The 15015-nt window shown below is 40.4% G+C and overlaps 4 protein-coding genes across 6 annotated transcripts; 2 read left to right on the top strand and 2 right to left on the bottom strand.

Annotated features, from left to right (window-relative positions):
* Positions 1 to 1517: 1517 nt before the first annotated feature.
* Positions 1518 to 2377, bottom strand: LOC121984960 (mitochondrial import inner membrane translocase subunit TIM23-1-like). Its single transcript, XM_042538161.1, has one exon. The coding sequence runs from the start codon at positions 2373 to 2375 to the stop codon at positions 1704 to 1706; it is 672 nt and encodes a 223-aa protein (XP_042394095.1). The 5' UTR covers positions 2376 to 2377; the 3' UTR covers positions 1518 to 1703.
* Positions 2378 to 2765: 388 nt separating this feature from the next.
* On the top strand, positions 2766 to 6119 carry LOC121987615. Of its 2 annotated transcripts, none has more exons than XM_042541365.1 (5): positions 2766 to 3170; positions 3252 to 3397; positions 4320 to 4423; positions 4497 to 4527; positions 4905 to 6119. In XM_042541365.1, exons 2-5 carry the CDS (start codon positions 3283 to 3285, stop codon positions 5093 to 5095), a joined length of 441 nt encoding a protein of 146 aa, XP_042397299.1. In that variant the 5' UTR covers positions 2766 to 3170; positions 3252 to 3282; the 3' UTR covers positions 5096 to 6119. The 2 variants fall into 2 exon arrangements, with proteins under 2 accessions (XP_042397299.1, XP_042397298.1); XM_042541364.1 differs by having other exon boundaries at positions 2772 to 2828.
* Positions 6120 to 8098: 1979 nt separating this feature from the next.
* On the top strand, positions 8099 to 9809 carry LOC121984958 (protein DETOXIFICATION 49-like). The gene has a single exon (XM_042538158.1). It carries the CDS (start codon positions 8204 to 8206, stop codon positions 9737 to 9739), a length of 1536 nt encoding a protein of 511 aa, XP_042394092.1. The 5' UTR covers positions 8099 to 8203; the 3' UTR covers positions 9740 to 9809.
* A 303-nt stretch (positions 9810 to 10112) lies between these two features.
* Positions 10113 to 14878, bottom strand: LOC121984959 (barley B recombinant-like protein D). Of its 2 annotated transcripts, XM_042538160.1 has the most exons (4): positions 14669 to 14878; positions 13987 to 14374; positions 12178 to 12267; positions 10113 to 11190 (listed from the first exon to the last, which is right to left on the bottom strand). In XM_042538160.1, the coding sequence occupies exons 3-4, from the start codon at positions 12229 to 12231 to the stop codon at positions 10252 to 10254; spliced, it is 993 nt and encodes a 330-aa protein (XP_042394094.1). In that variant the 5' UTR covers positions 12232 to 12267; positions 13987 to 14374; positions 14669 to 14878; the 3' UTR covers positions 10113 to 10251. The 2 variants fall into 2 exon arrangements, with proteins under 2 accessions (XP_042394094.1, XP_042394093.1); XM_042538159.1 differs by lacking the exon at positions 13987 to 14374 and having other exon boundaries at positions 14668 to 14877.
* Positions 14879 to 15015: the final 137 nt, after the last annotated feature.

Genomic DNA, 15015 nt, shown 5'->3' with positions numbered 1-15015 from the left:
CTTAGAAATCCCAAGGAGATTTATTTGAGTATTATTTTTTCTCACAGATATATTAAGATTGAAGAGACACCAAAGAGAGAAAAATACTTGCTGATAAAAATAATACGAATAAGAATTGACAACACCTAGCTTATTCAAGTTGAAAATTTAATGTCACGAAGAATTCAGTGAAAAATACTTATACAATTATCAAAAATGATATTCTGCAGTTCAGCAGAAGATTATGGTTGTTTATAACATAATGAGAAAATTGTGAAACTGCTTGCCTCCCAACTACAATTGTAAAAGACAAATGAAAAGAAAGCATCCACCCCCTATTAAAACAATGCAGCCCCACCATGACACCATTTGGACAAAGAAAACACAACCAAACTAAGGAAAGGAGTAGACATTTGTTTTTCCCCGAAAGTAACTTTCTCATTTTAGTAGTAAAACAATGTTCTAAGGTAAGAACTACAAGTATTTTGGTACTCTGTGAGAAGTTGACAGCAACATAAGATAACAAGAATAAGGTTCTAAAAAGCATATCCAAATTGATTGAGGTCAACCCACAGTATAGTGCATATGCTAACTGCAGGAGCATAAATCTATTTATTTAATGAACAGCATTTATTCTTCCTCAATGACTTTCTTATTGTAGGTCTCAAACAAAGATTTAAGGTTAGAACTAAAAATATGTTGATGAACAATGTGGTACTTATAGCAACATATGATAACAAGAATAAGGTTTTGTTCCAGGTTACATGAAGTAACAATTGCATGGTACGTATGAGGTATTCAAGAGCATGTTCTGGGCCACATGCCAATGCATTATAAAAGATATTAAAAGTGTTTATTGATAAAACTGCTTAAATATGAAAAGTATGCTAATCAATCTATCTAAAAAAACGACTCCATATAAAAATATATATTACCCATACAATGTAAAACACTAATCCATAATGATATGTATTAATCAACAATGGAAAATATATCATGTAGTTAAAATGTTTATAACTGAACGCATGCAAAACTAATATTTAAATTAAGAATCACAAGCTACCATATAAACAGAAACAATTCACACCATATGTATTTTACACTCGCAACCAATCCTCTAAGGAGATGACAAAAAATCATAAAAGCTCTTATTATCTAAGAAGGTATTAGGGCAAATAATAATTGAACCTTTTGTTTGATTGGGTTCAATCTAAACTGGTTCAGCTATACAACCACAAAGACCATATAAGTAGCCATATAAGTCATCTGATCTCACATATTGAAGTCAAAATGTAATAACCACATAGTCCACCATTTATTTAAAGCATGAACAGGAAGACCATGCTTGACATAAAAGGTGCATGAAAACACAAAAAAGGGCATCCAAAAGAAAGTATAATAGGAAAGAAAAACAGTCTGAAGGATACCACCTAAATACAAATTGTAAGCAGTTAAACTTCCATTTCATTATACCGAAAGTTTAAACGTGCAGAAATTTATGGCACTCTCGTGCTATTCATCCTTCGACAGTTCAAAAATTCAAAATGCAAGCAGATCCTATACGAATTTGATTGGTTTGTCGATGTTATTACAACAAATGTTTCAGAAATTCCGTTCATTTACCTTACATGTTAAGGTCTCAAACTGGCAAAAAAAATAGCACAAGTACCATCAATATATCAGACTCCAATAACTAAGGACGACAGGGAGGAAGAAACCGAACCCTAGATGGGGACGTATCTCTTTAAAGCCTGCTTTCCGGCGACAGCAGCTCCAACCATTAGCCCTCCGATGGCGCCAGCTATAGCCGCCGAGCGGGGGCCATTCGCGGCCTTGAATAGGGCCCCCGTACCAAGCCCAGCGACGACGCTGTTCACCCAATCGTCGGTGTCCCTCACCGCCACCATCCCGCTCTCCAGCCCGGCGTACATGAGGCCGATGACACCGACGCGGTTGCCGATCCGGCGGCCATCCTGGCCACAGGAGTTCAGGATGCGGTTGATCCGGATCTTAGTGGTGTCTCCGGGCTCGGAGGAGAGGAAGGCGTGGCGGAGGCCGACGGAGGCGCCGGCAGTAGAGCCAGCGAGGTATCCGATGCCCGTGTAGTAGGTGAGGTTTTCGCCCCAGGATCGGCGCTGCGTGCGGGACTCTTCCTCAAAAAGAAACTCCGGCGAGGTAGGGAGGTCGTATAGGGTGCGGTATGGGATCTGCAGGTCCTGGTAGGGATTATAAAGACGTCGCCCGCTGGATTCTCGGCTCCGATCCGCATCGTTCCCTCCGAAGGCACTCGGATCGGCCATCTGAGCTCTTGGTATTCCTAGGGTTCCGGCGAATCTGGAAGCGGAGGAGAGGCTTCTCGAGAATCGGCCGCCGCTTGTAAAAGGGCGTCTGGTCATACGAGCCGGGCTTCTTATAGAAAGCGAGCCGAATCGGCTATGGTTTTACGTTTTAGTCCTCAAAATATCATTCCGTTTACCGTTTCTTCCTCTCAACAAGAGGAAAAAACAAGAAATTTGACTCTAAATTAAATAAATGGAAATAAGATGGTTTTTTGTTCTTTAAAAAATTGTAGTAACTAAACTTAGAAGAAAAAACAGAGTGCATTATTATATATTTTTATTTTATATAATAAAATTTTAAAATAACCGCCTAAATTAATTTTACATTAGAATAATTTTTGAAATGGAAATAATAAAAATTTGTATTTAAAAATTATTAAATATTGTTGTGATTAATGGTTTGCTACACTTAGCACTATATATATGGGCAAGCACAAGCACTCGGGGTGAAGTGCCGCCGAGCTGTGGAGGCAGCGGATTCCAGAGCGATAGGGCGAAATCTCTCCTCAGGTAAGAAGAAATACTCACCTGTGATAGTCAATCTGCTTTTGTTTATCCTTTAGGTCGAAGTTTGTAGGGTTTTGCCCTCGGATCCTGATGGAAAAATTGGTTCTTGGGGCGGATTGTTGGAAGAGCCCTTTAGGTTTTGATAGGCGGGCGCAGTCCTCTTTATGCTCACTGTTGGATCCCTTGTTCATATGACCAGTAATTTTGATCCCGTTTGGCGGAAAGGTGGCATTTTTAGACTTTTTTTTTATAAGCTACATTCCGATGGAGTATTTGGCGTGCATTGACATTGTAGAGGTGTTTCCCCTTTCCCAATCTTACTCCAGTTATGCGAGAAGATATGCAGTATGAGATGTCTCTTTTGTGCAATTGAGTATTATTATGATTTTATTTTAAACTAAATTTCAGAATGGTGTTTTCTTTCAGCAAAGAAAGGAAGAAATGAATTCTGCAATGGATGCTCTTTATGAACAAGAGGCCAGAGCAAGGAATTCTAAACAGCCAGAGAAATGCAGGAGCTAGAGTACCAGCTTGCTCGTGCTTCATGGGGGAAATTACCATAACACGAGCAGGTAAAGAATATAACAAAAATCTTCAAACTTCTCTTAGTTTCATATTTCTCTGTAATTAACTCATAATCAGTGTCCTAATCTTCATTGAAATTAGTGTTTACTTTTTTGTTCATGTTTCTCATTATTTGGCTAATGAAAATCTTTTAAGAAAGAAGTTAAAAGCCACCCAAAATAGAATGGTTATATGAAATATGGAAGCTATTTGTATGATCCACTAATTTTCAACTCAACATCGACATTAACTTGGGTCTTAGTCCAAAGGACTTTGGTTCAGAAACTCTGATATCGTAAACTAATTACTTTTTGTTGCCATCTCATGAAAGCGACCTATTCTTGGTATGGTTTATAGTCTACAACCAAACTAACTTAACAATAAGGTAACTGTTAGTAGTTACCGATTTTATAGTCAGATTAATGTGTGTTGAGATTTATAATAAAGCCAAACCGCTGGAAAATATCTATGAAGTGGGCCCATTGAAAACGAATGGATCAATCTTTATTAGATTTGGTGATTACACGGCTAATCTTTCTTATTTAATGTTTCAATTAATGATACAACTTCTTTGGAATCTTACCATAGTGAGTCAGATTCTTCAAGTGTATCATCTAATCATATTAACAATACAACTTCAAAAGTCTTCCGTACTGAGTCTGATCCTTCAAGTTTATCATCTAATCATGTTAACAATACAACTCCTTTGGAATCTTCCAGTACTGAGTGAGTTTGATTCTTCAAGTGTATCATCTAATCAGGTTAAGATACAACTTCCTCAGAATCTTTCAGCAGTGGGTTTGATTTTTCAAGTGAATCATCTGATCATGTTAGCAATACAACTTCTTCAGAATCTTCCAGTATTGAGTTTGATTATTCAAGTGTATCATTTGATCAAGTTAACAATACAACTTTTTTGGAATCTTCCAGTTGATTTGGATTCTTCAAATGAATCATCTGATCACGTTAATGATACAACTTCTCCAGAAGCTTCCAATGTTGAGTCTGGTTCTTCAAGCGTATCATCTGATCAGGTTAATGATACAACTTTTTTTTTCAGAATCTTCCAATACTGAGTCTAATTCTTCAAATGTATCATCTGATCAGGTTACCGATACAACTTCTTCAGAATCTTCAGGTACTGAGTTTAATTCTTCAAGTGTATCATCCGATTAGGTACTGTGGATTATAGTTTTTCTTTAATTGGATGTTGATTTGTGTATTCAAAACTGAAACATTCTTGCAATTGGCAATCCACAAGATTCAATGGTAGATTCAACTGAAAATGATATTGATGAAGAACATATGACTATGAGGTCTGTGTTTCCTAAATACCAATTTATTTTCAATAAGTCAGTACAATTTTGAATAGGCTATGAAGGCAGAGTTGAACTCTATCAAAGTTCCTGTTACCATTCCCTCTTCAATAAATAATTTAAGTAAATTAATCATACTTGTTACTTGAATGTATGCTCTTTCATTGTCAAAACTAATAATTTCCTTCTGCAACTTTAGGAGATGAAGCTATGGGTACCGAAAGTGAAAGATTATCAGATGAACTGATCTCTTCCTTGCCAACCTCTACATACAAAACCTGGCTATTTTATTTTTGGGACAAAAATCAAGAGTATGCATCCTACTCTGTTTGCTTACACGGCACAAAGTTGTCCAATAATTTTGAAAAGTACAATATAATGCTTCTATAAAATTCTATAAGAACATATACTTGTAGGTAAAATAGCAACAAAATTGAACATGTTGGTTCTTATATACGGTATGATGGAATTTGCAACCTATTTTGTAAAAACTCAAAAAATTATAGGAGAGAATGAAGACAGATAGATGAAAAGAGAGAAAATGGAAAGATTAGTTGAATTAATACTTCCTCTGCATACACAATCTAATTAATTGATGTCTGTCCTGTGATTAATTGCTGCCTACCATAGCTAGCCATAGCCCACGGTCAATTTACAACTTTCATTACTAATGTTCATTATGCACACACTATACAATTTTTGACCTGTCCAATATATTTAAATAAAATTTTGATAGAAATACAAATCAATAAACATTCTGAAGTTTTACTTTGATGAAAGTCAATGATAAGAGGTGAAAACAAGGCAAGTATTTTGTGTTTGTCAAAATCTCCAAAGTTTAGATATCAACTTCTTTCTTATGATGGTTCTTGTTGCACACAAATGTGTGATCTGTTGCCCGCCTTCCAAGAAACAAGATCAGTTGATGAAGTTATCATGCCAGCATAAGTACCATAAACAATGTGTTGCTAAATGATTAACAATGAATAATGTAACACTCTTTATCATTCTGTCTCTTATTTCGACATTACCCTTTTAGATCTATTTTGGAGTTTTTCATAATGCAATAACTGAGATTTTCTAATAAGCATGATCAGATGGTTGATCGTCCTAAACCCAACATGAAACTTTGCCATTATGTCATTCTGTAGTATCAGTGGTTGATTCCTCATCTCTTGTTTGGAACTCTGTGCTTGTAGATTTTATCCAACTATAAATAGATCGAATATCTTGCTGTTTTATGCTTAGCCTTTGTCTCACTTGTATGTTAATATTATTACAATTCTCTTTGAAACTTATCTGCACTGTTCCAGATTCACTGAACAAATGCAGTGTAGCTCTTTCCTAAAGTTCTTCTACCACTTCTAAATGTTGCAAACTCATAATTAACGTTCCTTCAAACTCACTTATGGACTCTCCCGTTCGGTTGCTTCTGTTACATCTTTACTTTTTTTTTCCCATGGTCTCGTTTGGTTCTAAATAGGAGAAGATGTTGAAAGCCTCAAGCCAACTACTTATGGCCTGAAAGTTTATTCCTTTTGTGTCACTTTAAGCTATGCGACCTACTACCTCAACAAGTTTGTCACTCTTTGCTCCTGTAAATCTCTTTGGTCGAGCAAATCATGATTCTGATCTAGTTCATAGCCTATTAGAACTAGAAGGCTCTCCATCAGGATCCTCATGAACAGAGAATGATTACAATCGGTTTGATAATAATCGAGTGACATCAAACCAAAAATCTCTTTCATTTACTCCCTTCTTGTGAAAGTTAATATGGTTATGGTCAATTTCTCCTTGACTGGATGGGCATCTTTAACCACATTGATTCAACCATTTGAGCCAGGTTGTTTGGCCGGAAGGTGGCAACAAATTCTGAAAATCTACCTCGACAAGGGGATTCATGATTTTGCGCCTTCACCTCACCTACTCTAGTGAAATGGTTCCCTCTTCTTTCATTGTTGAAGCTAAATCTAGAAGGTCCCTGACAACCTGCAGAAGGAAAACAAACCATAGAGCTTTATCAGGCCTTGCTTCTTCCCTACTCATGTTGGTGCTAGCCAAATCATTCTTGTCCTCTTTGACCCCACAAAACACCAGTCCCACTCCAACTCATTCAAACCCCTCCTCCTTTAAGCTTCACGCGCCCACGGTCAATCTCTCGTGAGCCATTACCACTGTCCATTTCGGTTCCCAAGCACTTACATGCAATGGATGGCAATGGAACCAGTGCTCACCTCGGTGTCAATCACACCAGACAAGTTCCATCCCAGGCTTGGCAGCCCATCCCTTTCACCCTCAATTGGGGTTTTCATAATGCTTCGTGTTATTGGATCAGTAAATTCTTTTCTCAAAGAAGCCTTTGCTGATTGGTTGGTTGCCTGCTCCTGTTCAGAAAGCTGATGTTGCCATATCCTTCTGTGCTGGCTTCTCTCGAGAAAATTGAAGCCTGTAAAGTTTCACCTTCCCCTTCCATTGTGTGTGGTTATTGGTAGGCTTTTCGATATCTCATTGGTTAGCTGCTGGACAACCAAACAACTTTTATATTCATCAACTTGTAAAATTGTGAAATGGTCTTCTTTCTTTCTGTAGTATCACATTCATTGAATTTGCTTGAAGTCAAAGGCAAACCATCAACGGTCATCTCTGGGGCATTTTCGATATCCAATGTAGTCGATGGCATGGTTTAGCGATGCTATCTTGATACATCACTTGCCCTGTTGTAGCGAGGTGAGCAACACATCTGATCATGTGTAGTTTTAATTAGAAACTTCATATTAGATGGACAATGATTAACTATATTATAAGTGTAGAATAAACTAATTATCGAGTTCGAAGGATAGTTGAGCCTAGAACAGAGAGTGTTAAAATCTTCAAAACCTATTGATGCATTCAAAATCTATATTGAGGCTTCTTCTACTACTAATACGACTAGGCCCTCTGCCAGATTGAAAGCGCATGATACAGTCTACATTACATAAGATTAACACATGTCAGAGGGTGCTAAAGTCGTTCAGTAAAACCTTCCGATGCTGAAGTCACCAAGAGTCCTCAAACAACTAAGTCCTCTGAGTTTATGGGGCGAGCAAGTGTTCTGGCTACCGAACATCTTACTTGTTGGCGGCTAGTTAGGTTTGCTAGCTTGATTAGCTTTGAATATAATCCCGTTTGACTATGTCATTAGTAGCAGGAAAACCTTTTAAATGAGGCAGAAGAACTGAAGAAGAGGTGTTCCAAGCTGATTGACTTGGTCAGAGCCCTCTGAAAGCATCAACATCAACATCGACATCGACAATGGAGAAGAAGGAAGAAATTTGCGAGCGTGTCAAATGTGTTGGGGAAAATGCAGCAGTAGAGTCGTTTGATCTGTCGACAGTCTTCCATCCGCGTGGAACACTTTGACTCTTTACCACTTAACCGACCACTCGATCCGCCTATATAAGTCAACTTCCTGCGGCTCCGACGAGTGCAGGGACAGGAACAGGGACAGGGAGGGAGAACATGTGCGGCCATCGCCGGAGTGCTCACGGATTCCTTACAGTACCGTTGGCCACCGGCGAGGTCGTCAAGCCGGCGAATTGGGTAGCTTTGGCAGTCGGAGAGGCCAAGGCGATTGTGAGCTTGGCATGGCCTATGGTCTTCACTGGCCTGCTTCTTTACTCCCGCTCCATGATCTCGATGCTCTTCCTCGGCCGCCTCGGGGACCTCTCGCTCGCCGGCGGTGCGCTCGCCATTGGGTTTGCTAATATCACTGGGTACTCGGTTCTCGCCGGCCTCGCAGCCGGCATGGAGCCGCTCTGCGGGCAGGCGTTCGGCGCGGGCCAGATTGGCCTCGTCAGACTCGCCCTTCACCGGACTGTCCTCCTCCTCCTCTGCGCCGCCGCTCCCATCTCCCTTCTTTGGCTTTATATTCGCCCTATCCTCCTCCTCCTCGGTCAGGACACCGCCCTCGCCGCTGCCGCCGCGACCTACCTCCACGCCTCGCTCCCCGACCTCCTCATCCACTCTTTCCTCCACCCGCTCCGCGTCTACCTCCGCGCACAGTCCGTGACGCTCCCGCTCACCGTCTGCGCCGGCCTCTCCCTCGCCCTCCACCTTCCAGTTAACTACCTCTTCGTCTCGGTCCTCGGCCTTGGACTCCCCGGCGTTGCCTACGCCTCTGTTTTCACCAATCTCAATCTCGTCGCCTTCCTCTGTTTTTACATTTATTTCTCCGGCCACCTCCGCGGCCTCCTCTGTTTCTCCGGCGAGTGTTTCCGAGGATGGAACACGCTCCTCTGCCTCGCCGTTCCCAGCTGCGCATCCGTGTGCTTGGAGTGGTGGTGGTACGAGATTATGATCATCCTCTGCGGTCTCCTCGTCGACCGCCGCGCGGCCGTCGCGTCCATGGGCGTCCTCATCCAGACCACCTCCCTCCTCTATGTCTTCCCCTCCTCCCTCAGCTTCGCCGTCTCCACACGCGTCGCCAACGAACTCGGTGCGAACCGGCCCGACCGCGCTCGCCGCGCGGCCAAAGTCGGGCTCAACTGCGGCGCCGCCGTCGGCGTCGCCTCCCTCTGCTTCGCCGTCGCTGTGCGCCGCTCGTGGACCAGGATGTTCACCTGCGACCCGGACGTACTCGCTCTGACCAGCGCGGCGCTGCCCCTGCTCGGGCTGTGCGAACTCGGGAACTGCCCGCAGACGGCAGGGTGCGGGGTGCTGCGCGGCAGCGCGCGGCCGCGGGCCGGTGCCAACATCAACCTCGGCGCCTTCTACTGCGTGGGGATGCCGGCCGCCGTCGGGCTCGCGTTCTTCGCCGGGTTCGGCTTCGTGGGGCTCTGGCTCGGGCTCCTCGCGGCCCAGGCGACGTGTGTCGCCCTGATGCTCGCCGTCATCGGCCTCACCGATTGGGACGCGCAGGCGGAGCGGGCGCAGCAGCTCACCGGCGGCGCAATCGCCGAAAAAGGCGTCGTCGCTACAAAGGATTCGGTTGTTGAAAAAGAAGAAACCATTAAATTGCTTATAAAGATTGAGCAACATCAAATTGTAACATTTTAACCCAAAAAAAACAAAAATTATAACACGAAGATCTACTGAATTCAAAAACAATACAATAATATTTTTTTAATATTTTTTTTCTACTGAATTCAAAAACAATAATATTTTTTTTCTTTCACAAATAGGCTTCTCAGTAATTTTTTTATATAATTAATAACAATAATACAAACTAACCATTTCGCATTTCTTATTCAGAAATTTATCAAACTATTGTTTACACGAGCAAAAGTCTAATTAGTTTCTAATAAATTTGTAATTAGGCATGTTCATAGTGTTCACTGGATTGTTAGTCCAGTTTCCAGTTTAACAAATACAATGAAATTCTTAACTGGATAGGAAATACAAAGAGACTAGAAGACCAATTCTTCATTCATATTCAGGAAAATAGAAGCATCATATTATTATCGATAAGTTCCGATACAACTACTGCATAGACCTAGGCTTCAGATTCAAAATGCTAAAGCTCTAATTTCCTTTTTAGAGTCGTCGATACATCTATATGACAATTCGTCTCACCTGATGGTGATGTATCGATTAGTCCCGTGCTTGGCCCAGTGTTCCCTGAGGTCCACTGGCAGGGATAGGTCATGGCCTTCCGCTGCAAGCCGGCTGAGAAGCCTCCTGAACACATTGCCGCTCATCTTTCGCCCTCCCATACGGGCATGGCGCTTGTTGGGCATCACTGGCAGGGGGTACATAGAAAGAGTAGTTGTGCAACACGAAGACTGCCACCCCCCATTACCCCATTTGTAGCATTGCCGGTATTTTCCAGTGCATGAACAGACGGGTGCTGGCATCATTGAGTCGTCGAATGTGACCTGGTTCAGACCAAGGTCTCGACTCTCCCAGTCATCATGCTTGTGCAATAAAATCCGCTTAGCCGTATTGTCTCCTCCAACCTCGACCTTCCAGTCATTGGACGTCTTTGCGATAGTGACCTGTTTGTTAACTCCACTAGTTTTACTCTTCCTGGGTGTCTTGAACTTCTTCAATGGGGAGGGTCCGGCTTTAGCTCCTCGCCTTGCCTTGTTGAAATTCCAGGCTTTCAGATCTGCATTTGAAGCGGTTGGCATGGGCAATACCTCTCTAGGAACCTCGGTTTTAGGGTTGTAGAGAGCATCTGGCATGTGCTGTGACAAAGGTTGGACATATTGAATATGGTGGCGATGTTGCTGGTACATATGTTTATTACCGCATCCAAGTCCGCAATCACTGCTAATACCATTATCCGGTGTATATTCAAGGGCAGCAATAGCATTGTCACGTTCCGCAATGGCACTGTCCCGCTCAGCAATTGCAGCATCACGCTGGAGGTATGCCATGTCTCGCTCAGCCAAAGCAGTTTTTCTCTCAGAAATGGCAAGATCTCGTTCTCGTAGCACTTTGTCTCGTTCAGCCATGATGAGTTTTATTGTTTGGTTATCCTTCTGGGGATGTTGAGGTACCATCCACTGTGAAATAACAAAAGAATCAGAAATCATGTAGATATAGTAAAATATTCAATGAACTGCCTCATTTAAGTGCAATATCATGCTCATCTAAGAAAATGTATGATAACTACGATAGGATGAAAAATGAATTGTGACTGCATCCACCTCCTTTAGAACCAAATATGATACGATAAGATGTGAAAAATCAGTACCATTCTCCAAGTCAAATATGTATCAACTTCACTGGCATCATCTCTATTGGTCACTGTCAACCATCTTCTCGTATGAACTTTACTGTTCTTGTTATTTGCACACGACACTCTTACTTTCTTAAATTCTCCTTAACCCATGGGTGTGAGCTGGTTCACTTGCCCTGGTTATGATAATGGCTCAGTATCGTTATTAACCCATCATCAACTCTGTGTATAAGTAGGTTAGTGTTGTCCTCCCATCAGAACATCTTGCTAGTTCGCAAGAACAAATTCTTGCTTGTAGCAAGTGTCGCCTTATAGTACTAAAATGGGAACTGCATATAACTTTGAACTCAGCTTCTTCTAGAAGTTGTAGCAAAAATTATTTGCAAGTGAACCAGATCAACGAGGGAACTGAAGGGTGCAAGGCAGTTATGGGCGGGTTTACATTTGTCTACATGAGATTGTACTAGTTAGATCTATGATTGAAACCACCATGGGATTGAGATTTCAAAATATTGTCAATGACTATTTGAAAACTGAATATATCTCAAACACAAATGAGAATCATCCTGCCAGCATGTATCGAACACGTGATAGAGACACAGCAGGCAAACCAAACAATTGTGCTTTGTAATGTCATAATACATCTAGCAAAAACAGGTATTCTCAGACCAAAAGTCCTTCGACCATGATGTTAGATGAAAGTAAATGGAAATAGTACATTCCAGTGTTCCACAATGTAGTTTAGTAAAATGTTACGCAAGTGGGCTTCCGAAAAGAGTTAGAAATGTGTATCTGTAGGTGTGTCCCGTACCTGTGCATGAGCAGGCTTGTACCGTCCGTTCTCTCTTTGCCCACCATCATCCATTATCAAAATTAAATCACAAGTGGAAAGCTCCTATATCTGCTTGAAATAAATGCATTATTTGTAAGCAGGAAGCTATAACAAGATTGCTTAATTTGTAACTAAAATTAAAGTCTTAAATTAAATGCACGGGGTGTAACATGGTCATTTCTAGTACACTTTACCATACCACTTCAACACATAAAGATATACAACTGCAACTATGGAAAGAATTCAAGACAATAAATAAACAGGATAGGAAGAGGGTAAGGCCCAAAATTTAATCAAGGTCTCTTCAACCTGACAGAACTCTAACTCCACCGCCAGCAACACTAATCTTAGCTAAACTTACATTCATGGTGGTCATGTAGCAGGTCAAGTATCAAGGTAAAAAAGGAAATGAGAGACTGGTGGGTGAATGCATAGAAAGGGTTAGGCTAACATCCTCCTTGCCGCTATTTTAATGCAACCAAAATTAACTCTTAACGCACCCAAAGTCAGACAAGTCGAAGTACTTTCTGATATAATATATGCCAACAAACAAATGCAAATAGAAAAGGGTACAGAGAGCATCAGGATATTTATTTCATACCATTTGCACAATAAATTGTGCTAGTATTACTTCATAAACACAGGAAAGATATTGAATGTATATTTTCTAGTTATGCATGTCTGATTACAGGTGCCAGCAGTGAAACAGTTGAATCGAGAAGGATAAGGGTAGTCATGAAAATGCACAATTCGAGAGTATTGCCCCAGATAGTAATTTATATGGAGAAAAATTATGCAATAATTCCCCCAGTAAGAGTGTTTACCCATTGATGGTGGTGCTTGTTTCCAAGTTGAATAGTAGGTACTAGTCATTACAGGGTGGTAGGACTATCTATGACCCATATTTGATAACAAGGAAGTATCAGGGTATGTTCTATCTATCCTCCTAATGTGAATAAAACTTCTCTTCATCAATAAAACAAGAACATGCAACATTAATAAAGAACTTATATATCCTGTTTAACCACATATACATACACCTTCAAAAATAGGTAAAGGTAAACTGTCTTGATGCTGACTAATACAAGACACCTTCAAAAAATCTTTTCTCTGATATATCATACATGTGTACATACGACAAGATGAAAATTTTGAAAGACTAGGTTAGGTCATTAGGCGGTTCCATATTATGGAATTGTTCAAGAAATTTCAGACATTGTAAAATGCTGCATAGGTCACTGCTTTACATGTTTGTCTAAAAAGCCAAGAAGTAGCCCACATTTGTAATATGAAGACGAGTCTGGACAAAAGTTCTGCAACTATAAGAAACTTATCGTGGTTAAGCATAGCAGTGGACTACATAGAAGGGCAGAAAAAACTAAGGCCTGTTTGTTTTAGAAAATTTTCTAACTTTTTTTTTGTTTCTTAGAAAATAGAATCTAAAATTTTGAAAAGATAAAATAAATAATTAGAATTGACTTTGTTGGCACATTTAAATTTAGTAGAGGTGAATGAACTTCTGATTTTCTGAAACTTGGAAATTGAAAAGAAAAAAATTTTAGTTGCCAAACAAGGCCTAAACATTATAATAACTTAAATAGTGTTCGAGGCAAAGAAAAAAAAATGTACAAGAAATCTTGATTACATAGGTTTGGTTCACATAGACTTTATTTTTTTTTACCTCTACAAAGACGATCTAAGATGCTTAATCAACAAATGAATTTGACAATATAAAAACAAGGAAATCACAAGGTCAAAAGCTTCTACAATATACGGGTAAAAGCATACCTGTGGCAATGCTCCAACATTACACCAAGCTCCTAATACTTAGGTACATCGCCAAAAGTATAATTCTATCAACTAATACTTGAACTAGCCAGAAATTTGCCAACTTTACTTTCAAAGTGCAACAGCATTATTATATCAACTCATGGTTCGATCATCAGAAAATGAATGCCGTGAGAATGAAAGTTACTTTTTTTTCCCTCCCATATTAATGATTACTCTCAAATAGGACCACCTTTACTTTTGCAGACCAAATATTTCATGAACACTTATATTGCCAAAGATTCCCTGGTGAGTGGTGAAAGCAGCACGCAATTGAATTAGCCTAAGTTGAACTAGAGAGCCTTCTCTCCTTCCCAAAGCATGCAATACAAAAAATTATCTTCACTCCCTGTCCAAAACAAACACTCCCAGTGTTCCAAACCGCACGGGAGAAAAAAAACACGGTAAGGAAAGAATCAGAAGTAGGGTTTTAAAATACGACTACTCACAAACAGATTTTTCCTAAAAATCAAAGACGAAAAGTTTGATTAGACGATCGTAGATGGCGCTATCGCAGCTCACGAGAGCAATGCGAGTTAACAAAAAAGCAGACAAAAGCTCACTCGATAATGAGGTAAAGGCAGTGCAGAAAACCTAAAAGACATATGGAAAAGAGGGGACGATAAAGATCTACAAACTCAACTTGATTTCTACCGTCTCTTGCCTCCCCCGAGGATTATCAAGCGGATGGAACTCGGAGAAATCACATCTCCTCTGCCGCTGCTCTTCCACGCCACTCCTCCACTCTCGTGCACTCTTCTCATCCGTCTCCAAGTCCAGAGCTCTGACCTATGAATTCTCTATGGGTCCGTCCCTGTTCCCTATGCGTACATCTTAAACACACCTACAATAGACAGATGCTCTCATCTTCCTCATTATTTTAAGTATTTATGTATTTTATTTATTCAATTATTATTTATTTTATTCTAATCTTGTGTTTACTCGGATGACAACAATATATAAATAAATAAAACAATTAATTTCATTTCT

The sequence above is a fragment of the Zingiber officinale genome, chromosome 5B, assembly GCF_018446385.1.
Source record: "Zingiber officinale cultivar Zhangliang chromosome 5B, Zo_v1.1, whole genome shotgun sequence".
Taxonomy (NCBI): Eukaryota; Viridiplantae; Streptophyta; class Magnoliopsida; order Zingiberales; family Zingiberaceae; genus Zingiber; species Zingiber officinale.
Note: the sequence above shows the minus strand (reverse complement) of the source record. Positions and strands in the feature narration are given on the sequence as shown.

Excerpts from the sequence above, each read along its gene's own strand:
- LOC121984960 (XM_042538161.1), bottom strand. The coding sequence starts at position 2,375 with ATGACCAGACGCCCTTTTACAAGCGGCGGCCGATTCTCGAGAAGCCTC.
- LOC121987615 (XM_042541365.1), top strand. The coding sequence starts at position 3,283 with ATGCTCTTTATGAACAAGAGGCCAGAGCAAGGAATTCTAAACAGCCAG. Across the intron at positions 3,398-4,319 it reads AATTACCATAACACGAGCAG|TTGATTTGGATTCTTCAAAT; the intron begins GTAAAGAATATA and ends GGAATCTTCCAG. Across the intron at positions 4,424-4,496 it reads CAAGCGTATCATCTGATCAG|GTTACCGATACAACTTCTTC; the intron begins GTTAATGATACA and ends TCATCTGATCAG.
- LOC121984958 (XM_042538158.1), top strand. The coding sequence starts at position 8,204 with ATGTGCGGCCATCGCCGGAGTGCTCACGGATTCCTTACAGTACCGTTG.
- LOC121984959 (XM_042538160.1), bottom strand. The coding sequence starts at position 12,231 with ATGGATGATGGTGGGCAAAGAGAGAACGGACGGTACAAGCCTGCTCAT. Across the intron at positions 11,191-12,177 it reads ACAAGCCTGCTCATGCACAG|TGGATGGTACCTCAACATCC; the intron begins GTACGGGACACA and ends GTTATTTCACAG.